We start from the raw sequence: 16,771 nt of genomic DNA, 5'->3' as shown, positions 1-16,771 counted from the left end.
GCATCAAGTGTAAATATTAAAAAAAAGTGTTGAAGGAAGGAAAAAAAAAAAACCTGAGACAGAGGACTCTAAAACAAGCACTATTTGACAACCTTCTATATTTTCACACACATTACATCTCCAAGTGTAACTCTGCTGAAAAGCAACTTTAAGACCTTAATGATGTAGGAACAAATGTGTTGGAACACTTCGCACCTGTGCCTGAGCAACCGGAACGCCCATTTTTTGCTTGCAAAGACAGCTTGTACTTTTTCCCTGCAACTCGCTGGCCTCTGATCCTGTTCCTGCCATATACATCCTCGTTTTAGCAGCAGAAAGGGCTCATCTACCTGTACCTTTACCTCTGCATTGTTCCTCTGCAGTTTCTATGGAAACTACACCTCAGAATGATGGTTAAAAAAATAGTAGAAGAAAGTAAAAGTGCTTCAGTCTGAGGGTATCAATTAGTCTACTTGCTGGGTTGTCTCCAGCACTCATGGCCTACACAAGAAAGATTGGCTACTATGGGCTTATAAAAGTACCTAAAAAGCTTTAAACACATTTGTCTTTCTCTCTGTGTCTGCCTGCCTCTTTCTTTCTCTTTCTCCATTTCACTCTCTCCGCCTCTCACTTTCCAGTTGCTGAAGTCTGGCCTACACTTAAAAGATTCCCCACAAAACTATTCAGAGCTCTTTATTTTTTAAAGCTGTATCACTAGATCAGAACAAAAGCACAAAAAAGAAGGACAAAAGCTCACAATAAAAGTAAGAGACCTGAGGGAAGCAGATAAGGAAGAAGCACTGGGGCAGAAAAAAAAGGGGTGGGGTGGGGGAATCCAAACAACGTCTAAATCATCGCTACCCTCCCTGCCAATGTGTGCCCTCCATTTCTATTATTAATGCACGGTGAGCTGACTCAGGCCTTTGGTCTGTAGCTGCACTCAGCTGCTGAGAGAAGAGGGTGATGGAGCCAGTGTGATTGTGGCAGTCTACATGACCTTATTTCTGCTAAAAGACTTTTCCGGATAATGTGATTTATGCTGGCAGAGAATGACCTCGAAAACTTTCCCCTTATTCATATAGCTACCCCACAACCCCTCCACCCCGCGTCTACATTTTGCTGGGAAAAGAAAAAGCTTAGCTGATACGTGAGCAGTTTCAGCCTGCGTGGACCTAAAGAGATTTTTTTTTTAATGAAAAGGAAAACTGTGTAATTAGAAATAAAAACATCTGTTTGTGTTATTAGTAAGCCATGCAGAAACACAGCTAAAGCAATGTAATTATGCATTCATGCAGTGACAAAGAAAGTGAGCCCACCTTGCTTCTGATAATGGAAATAACCCAGTCCAGCTGAGAATCTTTTCCCTCGCAGCAGAAATACCTTATTAGGGGAACAAAAGTTTAAAATTGAACATCATTGCAGTAAAGCTCTATTGCTTATTAAAATGGCATGCGCCTCCTATATACCAGGCCTTAGAAAAAAGAATCTTAAAATTAAAGCATATAACTTTCCTTCTGTAATTAGTTCAAAATGAAGTGTGCTTACCATTGCTGTTTTTGAGTGTAAACAGTAAAGCCCAAACTGAGAGAGAGAGAGAGAGAGAGAGAGATGGGGAAAAATAAGCACACAAACCTTTAGCCTTCCAGCATTTCACAAAGGACCCCATATCGATTTAAGTCTATTCTAAACTCTTTCCAACAGTCACAGAACGTGACCCCCAGAGGATTGCTAAAGCACTAAGCAACCGTAAAATTCAGCTTAGCTTCCTCCACAGCGGCCTAAATAAGACCTAAATGCAGTTTAAAGAGCTGGTGGGTGGAATAAATGCTTGGGCTAAGGGAAGGCCACCCTGCTCTTTGCTCTCTGGCAATAGTTCAGCACATGATACTAATGGATTCCAACTGTACATGAAAGCTACAATATGCTATGAACAACAATGCTATGCTATGTACACAGTGTACTCTACGGACAGGGCAGGAAGACTGGAAGGCGTTGGGAGCCACTGTTAGCCTGTGTAGCCCTGATGCTTGGGCCAAATATAAAGCAGTGGCCAAGCCAGTGGACATGGAATGGAGAAGGCTTCAGGTTGATTCGTTTCTGTGTATTTCTTTTGGTTAACCAAAAGATGTTATGTCTGTAAGGTTATAGAACTAACCTCAACACTGCTCATAATTTTATGGGGACTAAAAACCTACTCTTTCTAGATTTTACCACTGTAGGCATTCAAAACTTTGCCATGTCCATAGCTTTAGCAAGAATTGTGAGCTGAAAAATAGGAAAAATATTAAAAATGACTCAAGGCCAACCCATGTTTTCTTCTGTCTCCATCTATTCAGCAGCTGTCTATCTGCTTCTTTCACAGAAATGACTGGCTGTTATGGACAGTGCTGCTTTAGTATCGCATTCTCACAACCTTTTCAGTGTTATCACATTAAACAACCTTCATTCCCACACAACTGGGGGAAAAAAAGGAAAAAAAACATTACCATTTGAAAACACCCAGCGATTTCACACTGAGCCCTGTCACTGTCTCTCTCACCTTTCTTTCTCTTTCTCCCAATGCTGCGTTCAATGCTTCGGATCGATTTTTCTTTTAATCTCTCCATCTCTGCTCACTCCCATCTGTCTCTTTCCCATCCCATTTGAATGTGAGACACGCATTATAATTCCAGACACATAGTTATCAGGTTTTTGTTACATGCGCGTTCAGAGAAATTGATTAAAATGATAACTAGTAAAATGTTCTGATCTGCTCTGAAAATGATTAGAATAAAACAAATCTACTGCTGCCGTGTTCCCAGGAGGAGGACAAAATGGATCATTTGTATTTGTTAAAACCCAATTACGTTTAATCAATTGTGTTATTGTGAGATACAAATGTGGTTTTGGGGAAGCCTTTTAAGCCTTTCTCTGAGAGAGGGACTTGAACTAAGCTGAGAGGGCCATGCATCTTTGGCACAAGAGCCTTAGACAGCAGCCGGCACCAAGTGATATTAACGAGGAGGGAGGATAACACAAAAATAATTGCGAATCGATCTTAATAACACACTCAGATATATTAATGTCTGTGGAAGTGGCAAAACCAATTTTAACTAATGTGTTTTATTTTGGCATGTCTGAGTTCCATGTGTATGGCATCTTAAAAAATAGGCCATTAAGACTCCTAAGAAGACTGTGTATTATGGAATTTGGTACTAAAATATACTCTAAAGGCTATATATATATATATATATATATATATATATATATAACAATTTTATATATATATAAAATTGTTCTGTAGTTTCGAAAGAAATGTATGCCATAAATTTTGTTGCAGGGCAGATATGTATCAGAAATATATGTATTTTTAACTGAGAAAAAATATGGTTACAGGATAGAACCCATCAAAAATGTAAAAGCTACCCAGTGCTGGATTAACATATATTATTACATGTTATACAAATGTAAATCTGTTTAATTAGAGATGGCCCAATCTGATCCAATAAGGAAATTTAAGAGAAAAAACGAAGAGAGAGAGAGGGGGGAGGGAGAGAGGGAGAGAGAGAGAGAGCAAAATAAGACACGAGAAAAGGTGATACTGAGAGAATGAAGAGGGAGGAAAACAAGAAGAGAAAGTAAAACAGAAAATAAAGAGTAAGTTAAAGTAAAACGAGCTCTTGTATAGACATTTGTATTGGTATTGGCAGTTGTGTATCTGACTTAAATCTGAACTGAAAAATAAAAAAACCTGGATTGGCCCATCATTATGTTTAGTTACCCATACAACAAATTTACATTTTAGATTAGCAAGAAACGTGTGCTGTTCATATTTTAATCATCACTATAGATGTCCAGTGCTGCGTTATTACATTACGAACTGTATCAAATATGGAATTAAAGGGAATATAAATGACTTACTTGTTTGTTGGTTTCAGTTTTTTTCTCAGGCCTAGGTAACATTTCACAGACTCCACAGGAACCTCCCTTTCAGGCTTTGTGCTCTGGGGAAAGAAATTACATGCGACAACATCAGGACACTAATTTGACCCAGAAAAGTCATGGAATATGATTCATAACACATCAAGACTCACACACCACATAAAGTCATATGAACTCCTCAAATAAGCAATGTACCTTTGTACAATTCTCCATAATTCAATATAGCTGTGGCCCACTTGGTTGATTATATCTGGTGGATAATAACATCATCCTTGCTTGAGGAGATGACAGTGAAAATGGCTCCATCATATTGCACCACATTTTCCCCAAACTATCAGCGCAAAGTGCTGGAATTGAGTCAGACTTGCAGCCGCCGCGCGAGTGGCTTAGCTGAACTATCCACAAGATTCTTTTATTTCCCCCACGTTCATTTCTTTGAAAAGAGGAAAATAACACCAGTATCCTGTGTACAACAGTTCCAAGCCCTAGGGCCTTGTTTAAACTAGCATATGCCAACAAGACTGTAATGTTGCCTTGAAGGGATGCATTTCACACATAATGAACAACACAGCGCAGCCAGAGAGAAGTGCGGTGATAAAATGAGATTCTCTCTCACACAAACCTTTTGCCCACTCACTTGCCCGAGAAAAGGAAAACTTGAAAAACAAAGGCAATGGAATATCAATTAAATTTATGCTTCACAGCTGATTTTCACTAATTAAGAACAGAAAAGCCTATGTTGAAAGTGTCTTCACCCCCCCCCCCCCCCACACATATACACAGCCACCCACCCACCCCCACCCACACAGACACTTCCTTCCTTCAAATATCAATTATTAACACAGAACTATCTCTGCTCCACTGTGTGTCAGCTCGAACTCTGAGTGTGTGTGTGCCCCAGAGGGAGAAATACGCTTATAAGCACAGTGTAAAAGGCAGCCAGAACAACACAAGGTGCAAATTACAGAAGTGGAACTGTTTTAATCACCATTTTAATTCTAGGCGAAAGAAAGAGCTTTACACATCTTTACTTCTCAAAATGCAGATACAGGTGAATTATCTCTCCTTCCACGACATATCGCAAGTGGGCCATCCAACTGGCCCAGAGCGGCTAATTTCACCCTACCCTAGTCCCTTCATCATTAGCTCATCTGAAATAAATTTGAACAGTGCTGGCATGAATGGCCAGGCTGAAGCATGAAAATGGGCAAGATAGAGCTGCACTGCTGTCTGGCAGGTGAAGTCAGACCATGCTTCAACTTCTACAAACAAATCAGTGACTGCTCTCACACTTTAACAGACAGAGAAAATAAATTACCAAATTATGCTAATAAGTAGCATTGGCATTCAAGGCAATAATTAAAGGAAAAATGACAGAGAGAGGGGGATATATTAAAGAGTACATGCAAAGAAAGAATATATTAAAGGATAAAGACAGACAGAAAGACCGACCCATACTTTTGAGTCTTTGTACAGTAGTAGTTTCTTGTCCCGCAAGATTAGGCATCTGTCTTGAAATTTGTGGCCTGAAAGTAGTTTAGTGGAGCCATCGTTAAACTTCAGTTGCTCTCTTTTACTGATGTCCATCTGCTCATCTACAAGAACACACACACACAAGACCCATGCATATAAACATAAGGCACATAAACATAATGAGTAATTATTAAAGTGGTGCTTTGGCATACGGGACACATCAGCCAAGACATGTTGTCAAGCTAACATCCTAATATTACTGACTAAGGCAAAATATCTTATAGGGGCACAGCCCACAAGCCGCAGTAATCTTTCAGTAAGATGACTAATAGATATTAATATAATTTAGTGAGGTGTGAAGGAAAAGCTATTACTCTGTGTAGGTAAAAGATTGCATATGATATGCTGGCCCAATAATAGACTATTAAAGTGTAAGGTGCTCTCTTGACTGCTATTACTAATATTTGGAATAGCTCTAGTAGCAGAAAAAAAGTCAGTTTAATGAATCCTACTTTAATGTGGTGAATGTTTAAATTCACATGTAAAAGGGCCAAGTGGACCAAAAAGCGGACTCTCAGCTATGAATATCAAATTGCCTATGGACAGAATTTTACCTGTCTATGGGAAAAACGGTGTCCCTGAATATTTGTGTCTAACTTGTGAATTCTGCTATTTAAACCTTCACTCATTGTTGAAAGGTATGTTTAACCATACACATGGCTTATATAATCACTACAGTAAAGTCTGAAATGAAAAGGACTATCCGACGCAGCTGCACAAGGTCACCATGCTTAACACTAGTTACGCCAGCAAGAATCACTGAATCTTCGAGCAATGGAAAAAGCATTCTCTGGAGTGATGCAGCATATAAACATCTAAGATCTAGGATGAGCTGCAGTGGCTTTTGTGATCCAAAAACAATCTGACATCAGTACCTGACCACATTAATACTTGTAGATGAATGCCATCAAATCCTCATATCTAGTCCAAAGCCAAATGCTAAATACACAAATATGTTGAATGAACAGGTGTCCACAAACATTTGCCCATATGATGTAATCATGAAAATATCTAAATGGGATTGATTGTGACTAAAGTTGATATAGTTGCACTTGGAGACTGGAACAGTATTCACAACCTGAGCTGGAATGGGAAATCTTGGACTCAGGAAATTTTCGGATAAGCAGGAAAGCTGAGCTGGGCTCCTCCAGAGTATTCCACTCTAAAACCTGCTCCAGAACCTTCTCTCTGTAGTGTAAAGGACGTTCTGTAACAAACACAAGCCACCATGAGTGAGACAGACTGCACTGCAGAGAGAGTGAACTGTCCATGCTGTGCTAATAAATTTGTTCTTTCATAATAACTAAAACTAATTGCAGTGTTGCATTTGATGTACATTTTCTGTTACATGACTTCAAATATGTAAATACATCACATTGTTATCTGCTCTGATCATTAGTTGCGACAAAATCAGTTGTAAAATCTGCTATAAATTTAGTTTTTTATTATTTGATTTATTTTGACGTATGATCCAGAAATCTGATGGAAATGTAACCTTTAATTTGAAAGGTCTGGAAACTCATTTGTATCACTTTTCATTAATATGGCACTCAACAAGGTAGACATTCAGCTAACTGGTTAATCCTGGTTTATGTGCATATGTTTGTATGCATGCATTTGTTGACAGGCAAGATGTATGAAGTGGGTGGCCTCTTTAACAGTTTAACTCCAATCTTCTGCAAAATTAATCTCCTCAACTGTGGCAATTCTTACATTAGTTAACTCCAGCCCTAAAATGTCATCCACAAATTCCATCAATAAAAAAAAAAATCTATTACAAATTAAACGCTCTGCATTTTTTTTTTTTGGGGCCTCCATGTGCACATAATTACATAGTGCAAATTTGCAATTATCCTCAGCCAATCTGAGCCTGATTAGAAAACACACTCAAGTGCAAAATAGATCTATTATCCAGTCCTAATTTGCAAAAGGGGGTAACACAGTGCATGCCATTGGCAAGCCTCATGTGTGCACCCCCTCTGTTCCCCCACAGCTCCAATCCCATCTCAGTCAGTTAATAGTTTTCATAACCAGGAGGAAATGATTCTAATAAACAGGCTGAGCACTCATGTATGTAACATGGCCATTTTTTAATGCCGCACTACAGCTGCTAGAGATATCAAGGCACTGGCAAATGATTATTCAGTGTTAAAAGGTTGTAACCAACACCAATGACATTTAAGTGGTAAGTTTTCATCAAGAAACCAAATTCTCACTGAAAAAAAAAAGCTGTAAGTGTGGAGATTTGGAGACCTCTCTGATGGTGATGTGTAAATGAGGGCAAGAAGAAAAAAAAAAGTATTTTGTAATGTCTTTTAAGCTGTGGAAATTGTTTTTATATTTGAGACTTTACATAATTAGGTGTGTACATTAAAAAAAGTCTTTTTGATGTGAATTTTTATGTAAAGTTAAAGTTTCTGTAAAAACAATTAAATTTTGATTGAATAAGGGCAACATGTGGCTGCAGCATAGAAATCAGAGAGAGTGTGTGTGCGCGAGTGTGTGTATAAATGTTTCATACCCAATTCTCCATTTTCAATGACCTCAAATGTGGTCCAGAGGTCTTGCAAGCTTGTTTCTACACCCTTCATCTCTAAAGTGCTTTCAGCCAGCTCATCAGAACACATGGTGGGAGAGACCTGATAAATTTAGAAAATCATCATCAAAATAATCGTCATAAGATCAGCATGTCATGTAACATCTGTGATCATGAAATGCTGAGAAAAGGAGGATGGGAAATGCAACTTGGAAATTACAAAGCACGCAGATGGACATACTCACAAACACACACACACCTGTGCAAGTAAGTGCATTACCTGCAGCTTTCCTCTACTGCTGATAAAACACAATTACTCACACAATTAAATGAGACACTTCTTTGATTAACTCTTCTTTGATTTGGTTGGTGGCAGTTATCGCCCCAGGTTTAACACACACAAACACACCTACACACACACCCACCTTGATTAAACAACAGTTTTCTGGCTCTTTCTTTTCCAAGTAGACCTCGAAGATCAAGTCACCAGCTGGAGAGAACTGCAGAGACACACATAATGAACACATTTCACATTACAACTAAACAATAATTCTCATTTACACTTCAGTCTGTGAGAGAAGAATGTACCAAGTTAACTTTATCATGCTGTGCAATTTAACCAGGGAATTTTTATTTTAAATCTGTGTATTATATGTGGGAAAAGAATAAATAACAATTATAGCAGCTTGAATGTTAGCCATATGACTGCTCCATGTTGGACACCTGTCAGACAGCTGGCCGTACTGTTTTATCAACAAACAGTAAGTAAGTAGTAAGTGCTGCAGATACTAGCCAGCAACTACAGAATTTTCCAGCTCATAGCCTACCATGCATCTTCACTTTCCATTACCATGAACCAGTCCATATATACTCCTGCTGTAATATTTATTCGACTTAATGTTTAATGGAGCTTTAATAGAACTTCTTACTTATTGCTACTTTTAGTCCTGTAGATAAAAACAGGCTGAAGGCTGAGTCATCAGCAGCAAGAAGACATCACAAATTTTCAGGAGACTGAAAGAGATTTTCTCCTCTTCCAGTATTAAACCAATCAACTTAATACAGCAAATGTGGCCAGAAAGCCCATCCGCCTTTACTCCCCCTCTCCTCTCTCTTCTCTCCTGTTTTATTTCCCATTCCAAATAATTCAATTCATAAATAAAGCATTACAATAAGTTGATTGTCTCTTTTGGCAGGTCTTTTACTGATGTAACATTGCTGCAAACAGCCTATGCCAAATTATTTTTTTGTGTTTGTTTTATATACTGGAAAATAGAAATAGCAGGCCAAATGGACACTGGGAAAAAAATAAAAAATAAAAAAATAAAAGTAGGCAACAAGAAAGTTAAAAAAAAAAAAAAGCCTGAAAGGTAATGAAAACAAAGACTGAAAGCCAGCAAGAACAAGAAAAGAAACACATAATGAAAGAAAGTTGAGATAGAAACCAGTGAAAGAGGGATAGCACAAAATAAAACAAAATGCACTCATAAGAAATAAAAGGAAGTAACAGAAAAAGGGGATGCACCCAGAAAGTGAGAGAAAAAAGACAATTATGCATATTTAGTAAAGAAGTCAAACGACGCTATTGCTGTTATTGTGAAGGTAACAAAGAGCAAACAGAGCTCCATTCAACTCCATACTGCTGTGTGTTTGTGTGTATAAATGATGTACAGCTGGAGTCACATCACTCAACAGCGTCACATTACAGCAGCAGCGAGCAGGAGTTCAGCACAATGTGCTTTTTTCATTCATTTCATTAGAAAAGGAAAAAAATAACCAGTTCTAAAGAAATATCGTGTACACAGACACTGGGTAAAGTACAGACAAAAGAAAACAGAGTGACACCAGACATCAAAACACTGCAAATACAGACAGTGCAGACTGAACATGGTATTTTTATTAACACCATTTTATAGCAATGCTCATAATGATACATAACACCTACATAAAAGTAACACACTTAATCATAAAAATATTTGCATAAACCATTTATGAGAACAGCCATAAACCTATACAGACATTTATAAACACTTAAGCCAATAGACATCCTCTATAACAGAGGTTGATTTTGTCAACCTTACTGTCTGGCTGATGGAACACCTACATCAGGTAACATTCATTCATTTCTTCCGACTTCTTGGGTCATGTCATGAAACTTTGTTTTGTTGAAGTGGAAGTATGTACAAAATGACTGTAGCTTGGTTCATTTAACAGTGACAATATGCTAATAATATGACATAGATTAAATTGTGCTTGCCAGAGCAAACCTTGTGTAATTTATGTTTAATTAAAAAAAAATTAACTTTCAACATGAAACTTCAAACACTTCTAAAGCTGAATGTTCAGAAATATTGTTGAGACATGAGACTTATCAAGCTGCTTTATATTATTAGCAATGTGTCACTGTTACATACACTGTGCAACAAACTCTGATTTCACCCAAAAAATGTCAAGACACAATGTAAATGTCAACTACATAAAAAACCTGACATCTGTATGTATTTTTACAGACAGTCGCTCTAGTTAGCACATTATGTACTACTTCCACTCAATATTTAGAGTGGATTTTGTTATTCAAAATCAATAATCCACCTTTAGCACTTGATGTCACTCATGTGCCTCTGAATGAATGTGGTCAAATCCTCACAGCAACATTCTAGCATCTAGTCTAAAGTCTTCCTAGAAAAGTAGAGGCAGAAGAGCTTTGCCAAATGCCATTATAAGACTATGTAATGTTTTTCTCTTTCATGACATTCACTATATCAGTTTAGCACTATAAATTTGTGCCGTGTCTTGGTCGGCAATACTACACCTTTGACAAGGATAATTCTTCGTTCACGTCATTGCGTGAGTTCAGAGGTCCCCGGGGAGGTGGCTCAAGAAACTGCCAATCATGGGTACAGAAGCGCTGTTTAAGATGCTGGCGCTTTTGTATTCCAACAAGAAAAAGAAGAAAAAACTATTGTGGACCCATTCCTGGGTGTTTAGAAGAGAACAGTATGGACTGTCTGTCATGAAAAGAGAACTTGAGGTAAATTTTTTCAGCTTGGTTGTTCCACCTGACAGCTGCTGCAGCATGTGTGCGCCATCCTCTTATTGGTCATCGTCAAGGAACATGCCATAGGATATGTCAGACTAGACAAAAGGTCCAAAAAAGTTTAACATGCTAGATTTTTGACATGGTTTCATGTGGCGTGTTTGATTATGTCCCACTACATGACACTGAACATTTGTAGAATAATCACGCTAAAATCGGGCTAAATTCATGTAGTCTGATCCTGGCATAAAACCTCTTTTTTTTCCTAGAATAAAATATTTAAAAATAGTAAACTTTGTATGCATCCCCTTCTTAATTTACATGCTAACAAACTGTGGGAACAGGTGTCTATAAACATTTGCAAATAGAGTTTATTCCAACTTAACATCATATAGACAAATGCAATATTTATAGCACATGATGCTGGAATAAGCACTTAAACATTTATGTATTTGTGTATGTAATCATTAATGTACTTGTCAGATATCAAACAGTGCTTTTGTATTTTGTGTATCCTTATAAACACAGCCCTACAGTAAAACATTACACTGAGTATAGGGCATCAGACTATTACATTGGCATATTAAAAAACACTCAAAATAATACCTAACCCCCTCCTCTTAGCGCCCCTCTGCTATCTGCTAAACACTCCGCTGCCCATCCTAAGCATTTTCCACTTTTCATTTGTCTTAGTGGATTTCCAATTTTCCCCATGACTTGAGGGGACAGTAATAGAACTGACCCTTCGAAGAGCTGACCTTCTATTCTGCATGGGTGCACTCAACTCAAAATCTACCCTGTCTCTCCACTTGGTGAAAAAGTTAAATAAATAAAGATAAATAAATAAATAAACAAACTACTTTTTAGACAACAACACATGGAGGAAGATTAATTTGTTTTCAGGTTATATGAGAAAATTGTTTGTGTGTGTGTGTGTGTGTGTGCGTCAACCAAGCATAAAGTATGGAGGCAGGAAGGTGAGCCTGAGCTGTGAGATCTTTCACTGCTTCATATGAGCCCAAACAAAAAGTAAGAAAAGGCAAAAGAAACACTTAAACTTCTAAAGGGCAAACAAAAAAAAGACCTTGGAATACATTCAGCAAAATTACTCAGCAACTGAATACCCATGTACGTATTTTTACAATAATTTACATTCTTTTTGGGGGGACTTGCTTTCAATATTTAAAAAAAAAACCAAGAGAGTACATTTACACATCTGTGCAAGTTCAGTCTTAGAACACTGTTGCATTTTCTGTTTCTCACAATCCAAACAACCATAAACATACAATGATATTAAGGGTTTGTGGTGGCCAGTGCCAATGTTAATTTGTTAAGATCTTAAAGATATTCTTAGTATTTGTTTGTCATTTAAAAAATGGTAATTTTTGGGGACTTCAATTAAAACACACACGATTTAAAAAAAGCTAAAGTAGAGTGCTTCACCACCTCACTCAGGAGCTGAAACTTAATAAGTGTTTTCACAGATGGTGCCAGATGTCTGTTACTATTAGCTTTGGGAGACATTAACAACACGTTTAACAAAGTAGAAGACAAACTCATCCATTTGATTTTTGTTTTTGCTAAAACCAGGCAAGTGTTTCCTGACATTTTAAGGCAGCGAATGTGTGTGAAGTATTCATTCATTCATTCATTATCTGTAACCGCTTATCCAATTCAGGGTCGCGGTGGGTCCAGAGCCTACCTGGAATCATTGGGCGCAAGGCGGGGAATACACCCTGGAGGGGGTGCCAGTCCTTCACAGGGCAACACAAACACATTCACTCACACACTCACACCTACGGACACTTTGGAGTCACCAATCCACCTATCAACGTGTGTTTTTGGACCATGGGAAGAGCACCCGGAGGAAACCCACGCGGACACGGGGAGAACACACCAACTCCTCACAGACAGTCACCCGGAGCAGGAATCGAACCCACAACCTCCAGGCCCCTGGAGCTGTGTGACTGACATTACCTGCTGCGCCACCGTGCCGCCCTGTGGCAAATATTGTATTACAAAATTGAATTCACATATTGTCTTGTCTCCATATTAATAATGGAATGTTTATATGCATAAGCGCTTATGAAAAATGAATGTACATGCATATATAAAGATGATCACACAAAAGCTGACACATAAATTTGCATTTGGTGCAATGACATACAAACACAGTAAATGACAAAAACAAGATGAAACAATAAATACAGCTTGTGGTGGAGCAGGTTTTATTTTCTTTCACCACTGGACATGCACACACTTAATAAGGAGGTTAAAAGGGGTGACTCACCGCAGTGTCCTTCCACCTTGTGATAAAGTGGTTCTCTTTCTCCATTTGCTTGACTTGCTCTTCGTTGACCTAGTTTAATGAACACAGATAAACATTAGCTAAAAGACAGGACCACACAAAAACACTTTACTCACAGCTCAACAGCACAGTTCACAAAGACTGCAATATACAATCTACTTGAAAGCTTTATTTTAATGCCACATTGGGATTATCTTCAATGGAGCAGCCAGGCCTTACTATTTCTCTCTCTTGAGATAATTCTGGCCAAAGATTATTTGCACTCAGAATCCACATCTAAATATCCAGGGTATGTATTTAAACATGGACTGTGATTTGGGGGGCCCTTTTCTGCATGGTAGTTTTGACTGAGCTGACCGAAGTGCCAATGGCAGTGTGTTTTTTTTAACTGTTAAACCTATTCTTCACATGCATCTTCAGTCAAATTCCAAAAAACCTACCACAACAGTTTGTTGTTAGCAATTGCGATGCGTTTCATTCCAGAGGATGTTATAAACTGAAAATGTTCAAACAAGCTTTGTGAGACGAACAAAAATGTATCACAGATGAGACACAGAGCAATATAAAATCTACAAAATATAGATCTGAGTCTATATTTTCCACAAACTGCAAGTTTCACAAAGCAATTATGGTGACATTGGGTATGGAAACAAAAGAAACAAACATTCTCTGAATGACTTATCCATTCAGAAAAAGACATCAGTGGAACATATTTACAAGCATTGAGAACATCCACATTAACTCTGCTGTATCAGTCTGCAGTGCAAACACCAAATGTGTGAATCCACAACACTTGCAAGCTATAGTTGAAACACTGCTACATCATTCATTTCACACTGAGGTAGTATGTGTGGAACAGCTCTTCAGCATGTTTTGTGAGTATGAAATACAAAGTTCCTGAAATGGCCAAAGGTGTGTGGACAGCCATTATTTCTGGTTTTACATTTCTTCTGATATAAACAGATCATTTGTACCCTTTGTTGTAAATACAGCCATCACTTCTTAGAGAAAGATTCTACACAAGGATTTGGAATACCACTGTGAGGATTTGTCACTCAACTACAAGAGGTCAGGTACTGATTTTGGATGATTAGTTCCAGATCACAAAAGCGACTAATTAAATGATGATCCCTTCAGAGAAAACAGTTCCATTACTCCAGCGCTCAGTGCCTGGGAACTTCATACTTTTCTGGTCAACACACCAAAACCACATCAGAGCATAATGTTTATGTTTTCTTTATATGATAACTTATATGATCCTTATATGATAACATCTATGGCTCTATGCATATTTTGTAATGTTTGACTCTAACTGGGCTTGTCTTGTAATTGCTGGTTTGGTCCAAAAGCATTGAATACTGATCTATGGGTAAATTTGTCCTAATGTTTAAATTAAAAATGGATGCACAAAGTTTACAATTTCATTAATGTATTATTCTAGGAAGTGGGGTTTATGTAAACATTTAGGCAAAATTTAAAACGTATTTAATGTGAGGAATTGGTGGGTGTTTTCCGGGTGCTCCCCAGGTTTCCTCCGGGTGCTCCGGTTTCCTCCCACAGTCCAAAAACACACGTTGGTAGGTGGATTGGCGTCTCAAAAGTGTCCGTAGGTGTGAGTGTGAGTGAATGTGTTGCCCTGTGAAGGACTGGTGCCCCCTCCAGGGTGTATTCCCGCCTTGCGCCCAATGATTCCAGGTAGGCTCTGGACCCACCGCGACCCTGAATTGGATAAGTGGTTACAGATAATGAATGAATGAATGAAAATGTATTTAGAATCCAAAGCACTTTCTTCTGTATAATCTACTGCCTGTAAATCAGAACAGGATATAATGAGGACGCTTATGTATTATCATTCTGTGTGATGATTCTCTGTAAGGAGAATCTATAATGTAAAATTGACTTTGTCTTTGGTTGTGTTATGCTCTTTTTTATTATTATTTATTTATTTTAGGCTTTCTGGAATTGCCTATCTATAGTTCATCTCGATGCTTATTTTTCACAAAAAAATATCTCGCATCTCACACAGATGGAGACTGGGATCTGCCAAGGGGGAATTAGCAGTGCACAGTACTTCAAATCCCATTTTACAGGCAAAAGTTAACATTCAAAAGCCAAAACCATTTCTTCTTTACTGACTGCACCAGAATTGCATATCGATATGGCCCTCCTTTTCCCTACATACGGAATCAGGGAGGCTCTGATAGATTGTGCACAACTGTCCTACATAAGGAGAATAATTCATGACAGAAAGGGAACTCTTAGAAAGTCTTCCAGTCTGATAAAGCACATATTACTATGCTCTAAATGACAGTCCTCCATCTCAGGCTCTTTCAAGGCTGATTTTTCAAAATTCTGCCGAGTCAGTTCTGCTGCTTTCTTGCTTTAGGTCATCCATTGATTTTCAACAAAAGAAACTCAAAAAGCTCTGAGATATTCTATAATGAAGCAAGCAGGGAAAGCAATGATGTTTTAAAATTATGTTCTGTTTTTGAAACACTCTCCTTACACATTTCAGTATTAACTGGGGTTATTTAAAAACAAAAAAGTAATTCAGTATAAATGACTGAAGGCTTTTAAGTCAAATACAAGCTTGGTTTAAGTCCATCAAAGAGTGTGACCCATGCACCACAGAGAGAAAGTAATTTTTAAAGCAATATTTACTGTTAAAATATATTGTTGTCAATGCAACATCTATTATGTATATGCCTTGTTCACACTACTGTCTTTCCGTTGTGTTCCATTCCATTAACCACTGTTAAGTAGTAGATCCTTTTCTTCACCCATGGACATTTTCTTTCAATATTCACATACACTTTCTGACCACTTTACTTGGTTCACCTATCCCAGGGGTCGGCAACCTTTACCACTTAAAGAGCCATTTGGACCCATTTCACACAGTAAAGAAAACACTGGGAGCCACAAAACCCTTTTGAAATTTTACATGAAATAACACTGCGCATAACTTGGGTTTTTTGCCTTTGTGCTATGTATAAACAAACTATACTGTGTTACATTTATGAAACCAATGAACGACTGCAGAGAAAATGAAATAACATTTCTGCATGAAACAAAACATTTTTAACTCCGAAAAAAAATGTTGGGTTGACTGTTAAGTAAAATACTCAATGTCTATTCGAGTCCTAGTAGTAATGGAAAAAAAACGCTGAACTTAAATTATCCACTGGCAGCAAACAAAAATGCTGTCCCCTCTCTGCGTGCCGTCATAATTTTACTGGCATCGTGCAGTCAGCGGGTGTCGCACATTGGAAGTTGTGACGTGTATTAAGAGCGACAAAAATATTTTAAATATTAAAATATTTTACATGTTACAAGATCGCCATTATCTTCATAGAATTACATTTTGAAAATGAACGAACCAAAATAAAATACATTTTAATTAAATATTCATTAATTATTTTCAGAAGCTGAGCCGCATCAGAGGGATCAAAGAGAAAAA

At 37.9% G+C, this 16,771-nt stretch overlaps 1 protein-coding gene across 2 annotated transcripts in view; it reads right to left on the bottom strand.

Annotated features, from left to right (window-relative positions):
* arap2 (ArfGAP with RhoGAP domain, ankyrin repeat and PH domain 2) overlaps positions 1-16,771 on the bottom strand; it is a 94,670-nt gene that overhangs the window by 3,215 nt on the left and 74,684 nt on the right. For both annotated transcript variants that reach the window (XM_066681168.1, XM_066681167.1), the window contains exons 24-31: positions 13,297-13,365; positions 8,395-8,469; positions 7,955-8,072; positions 6,512-6,640; positions 5,359-5,495; positions 3,880-3,962; positions 1,525-1,560; positions 1,296-1,359 (exon numbers count right to left, since the gene is read on the bottom strand). In XM_066681168.1, the coding sequence (XP_066537265.1) occupies positions 1,296-1,359; positions 1,525-1,560; positions 3,880-3,962; positions 5,359-5,495; positions 6,512-6,640; positions 7,955-8,072; positions 8,395-8,469; positions 13,297-13,365 (711 nt within the window). The remainder of the gene's footprint in view (positions 1-1,295; positions 1,360-1,524; positions 1,561-3,879; positions 3,963-5,358; positions 5,496-6,511; positions 6,641-7,954; positions 8,073-8,394; positions 8,470-13,296; positions 13,366-16,771) is intronic.

This window comes from Hoplias malabaricus, chromosome 9, assembly GCF_029633855.1.
Source record: "Hoplias malabaricus isolate fHopMal1 chromosome 9, fHopMal1.hap1, whole genome shotgun sequence".
Lineage (NCBI taxonomy): Eukaryota > Metazoa > Chordata > Actinopteri > Characiformes > Erythrinidae > Hoplias > Hoplias malabaricus.
Note: the sequence above shows the minus strand (reverse complement) of the source record. Positions and strands in the feature narration are given on the sequence as shown.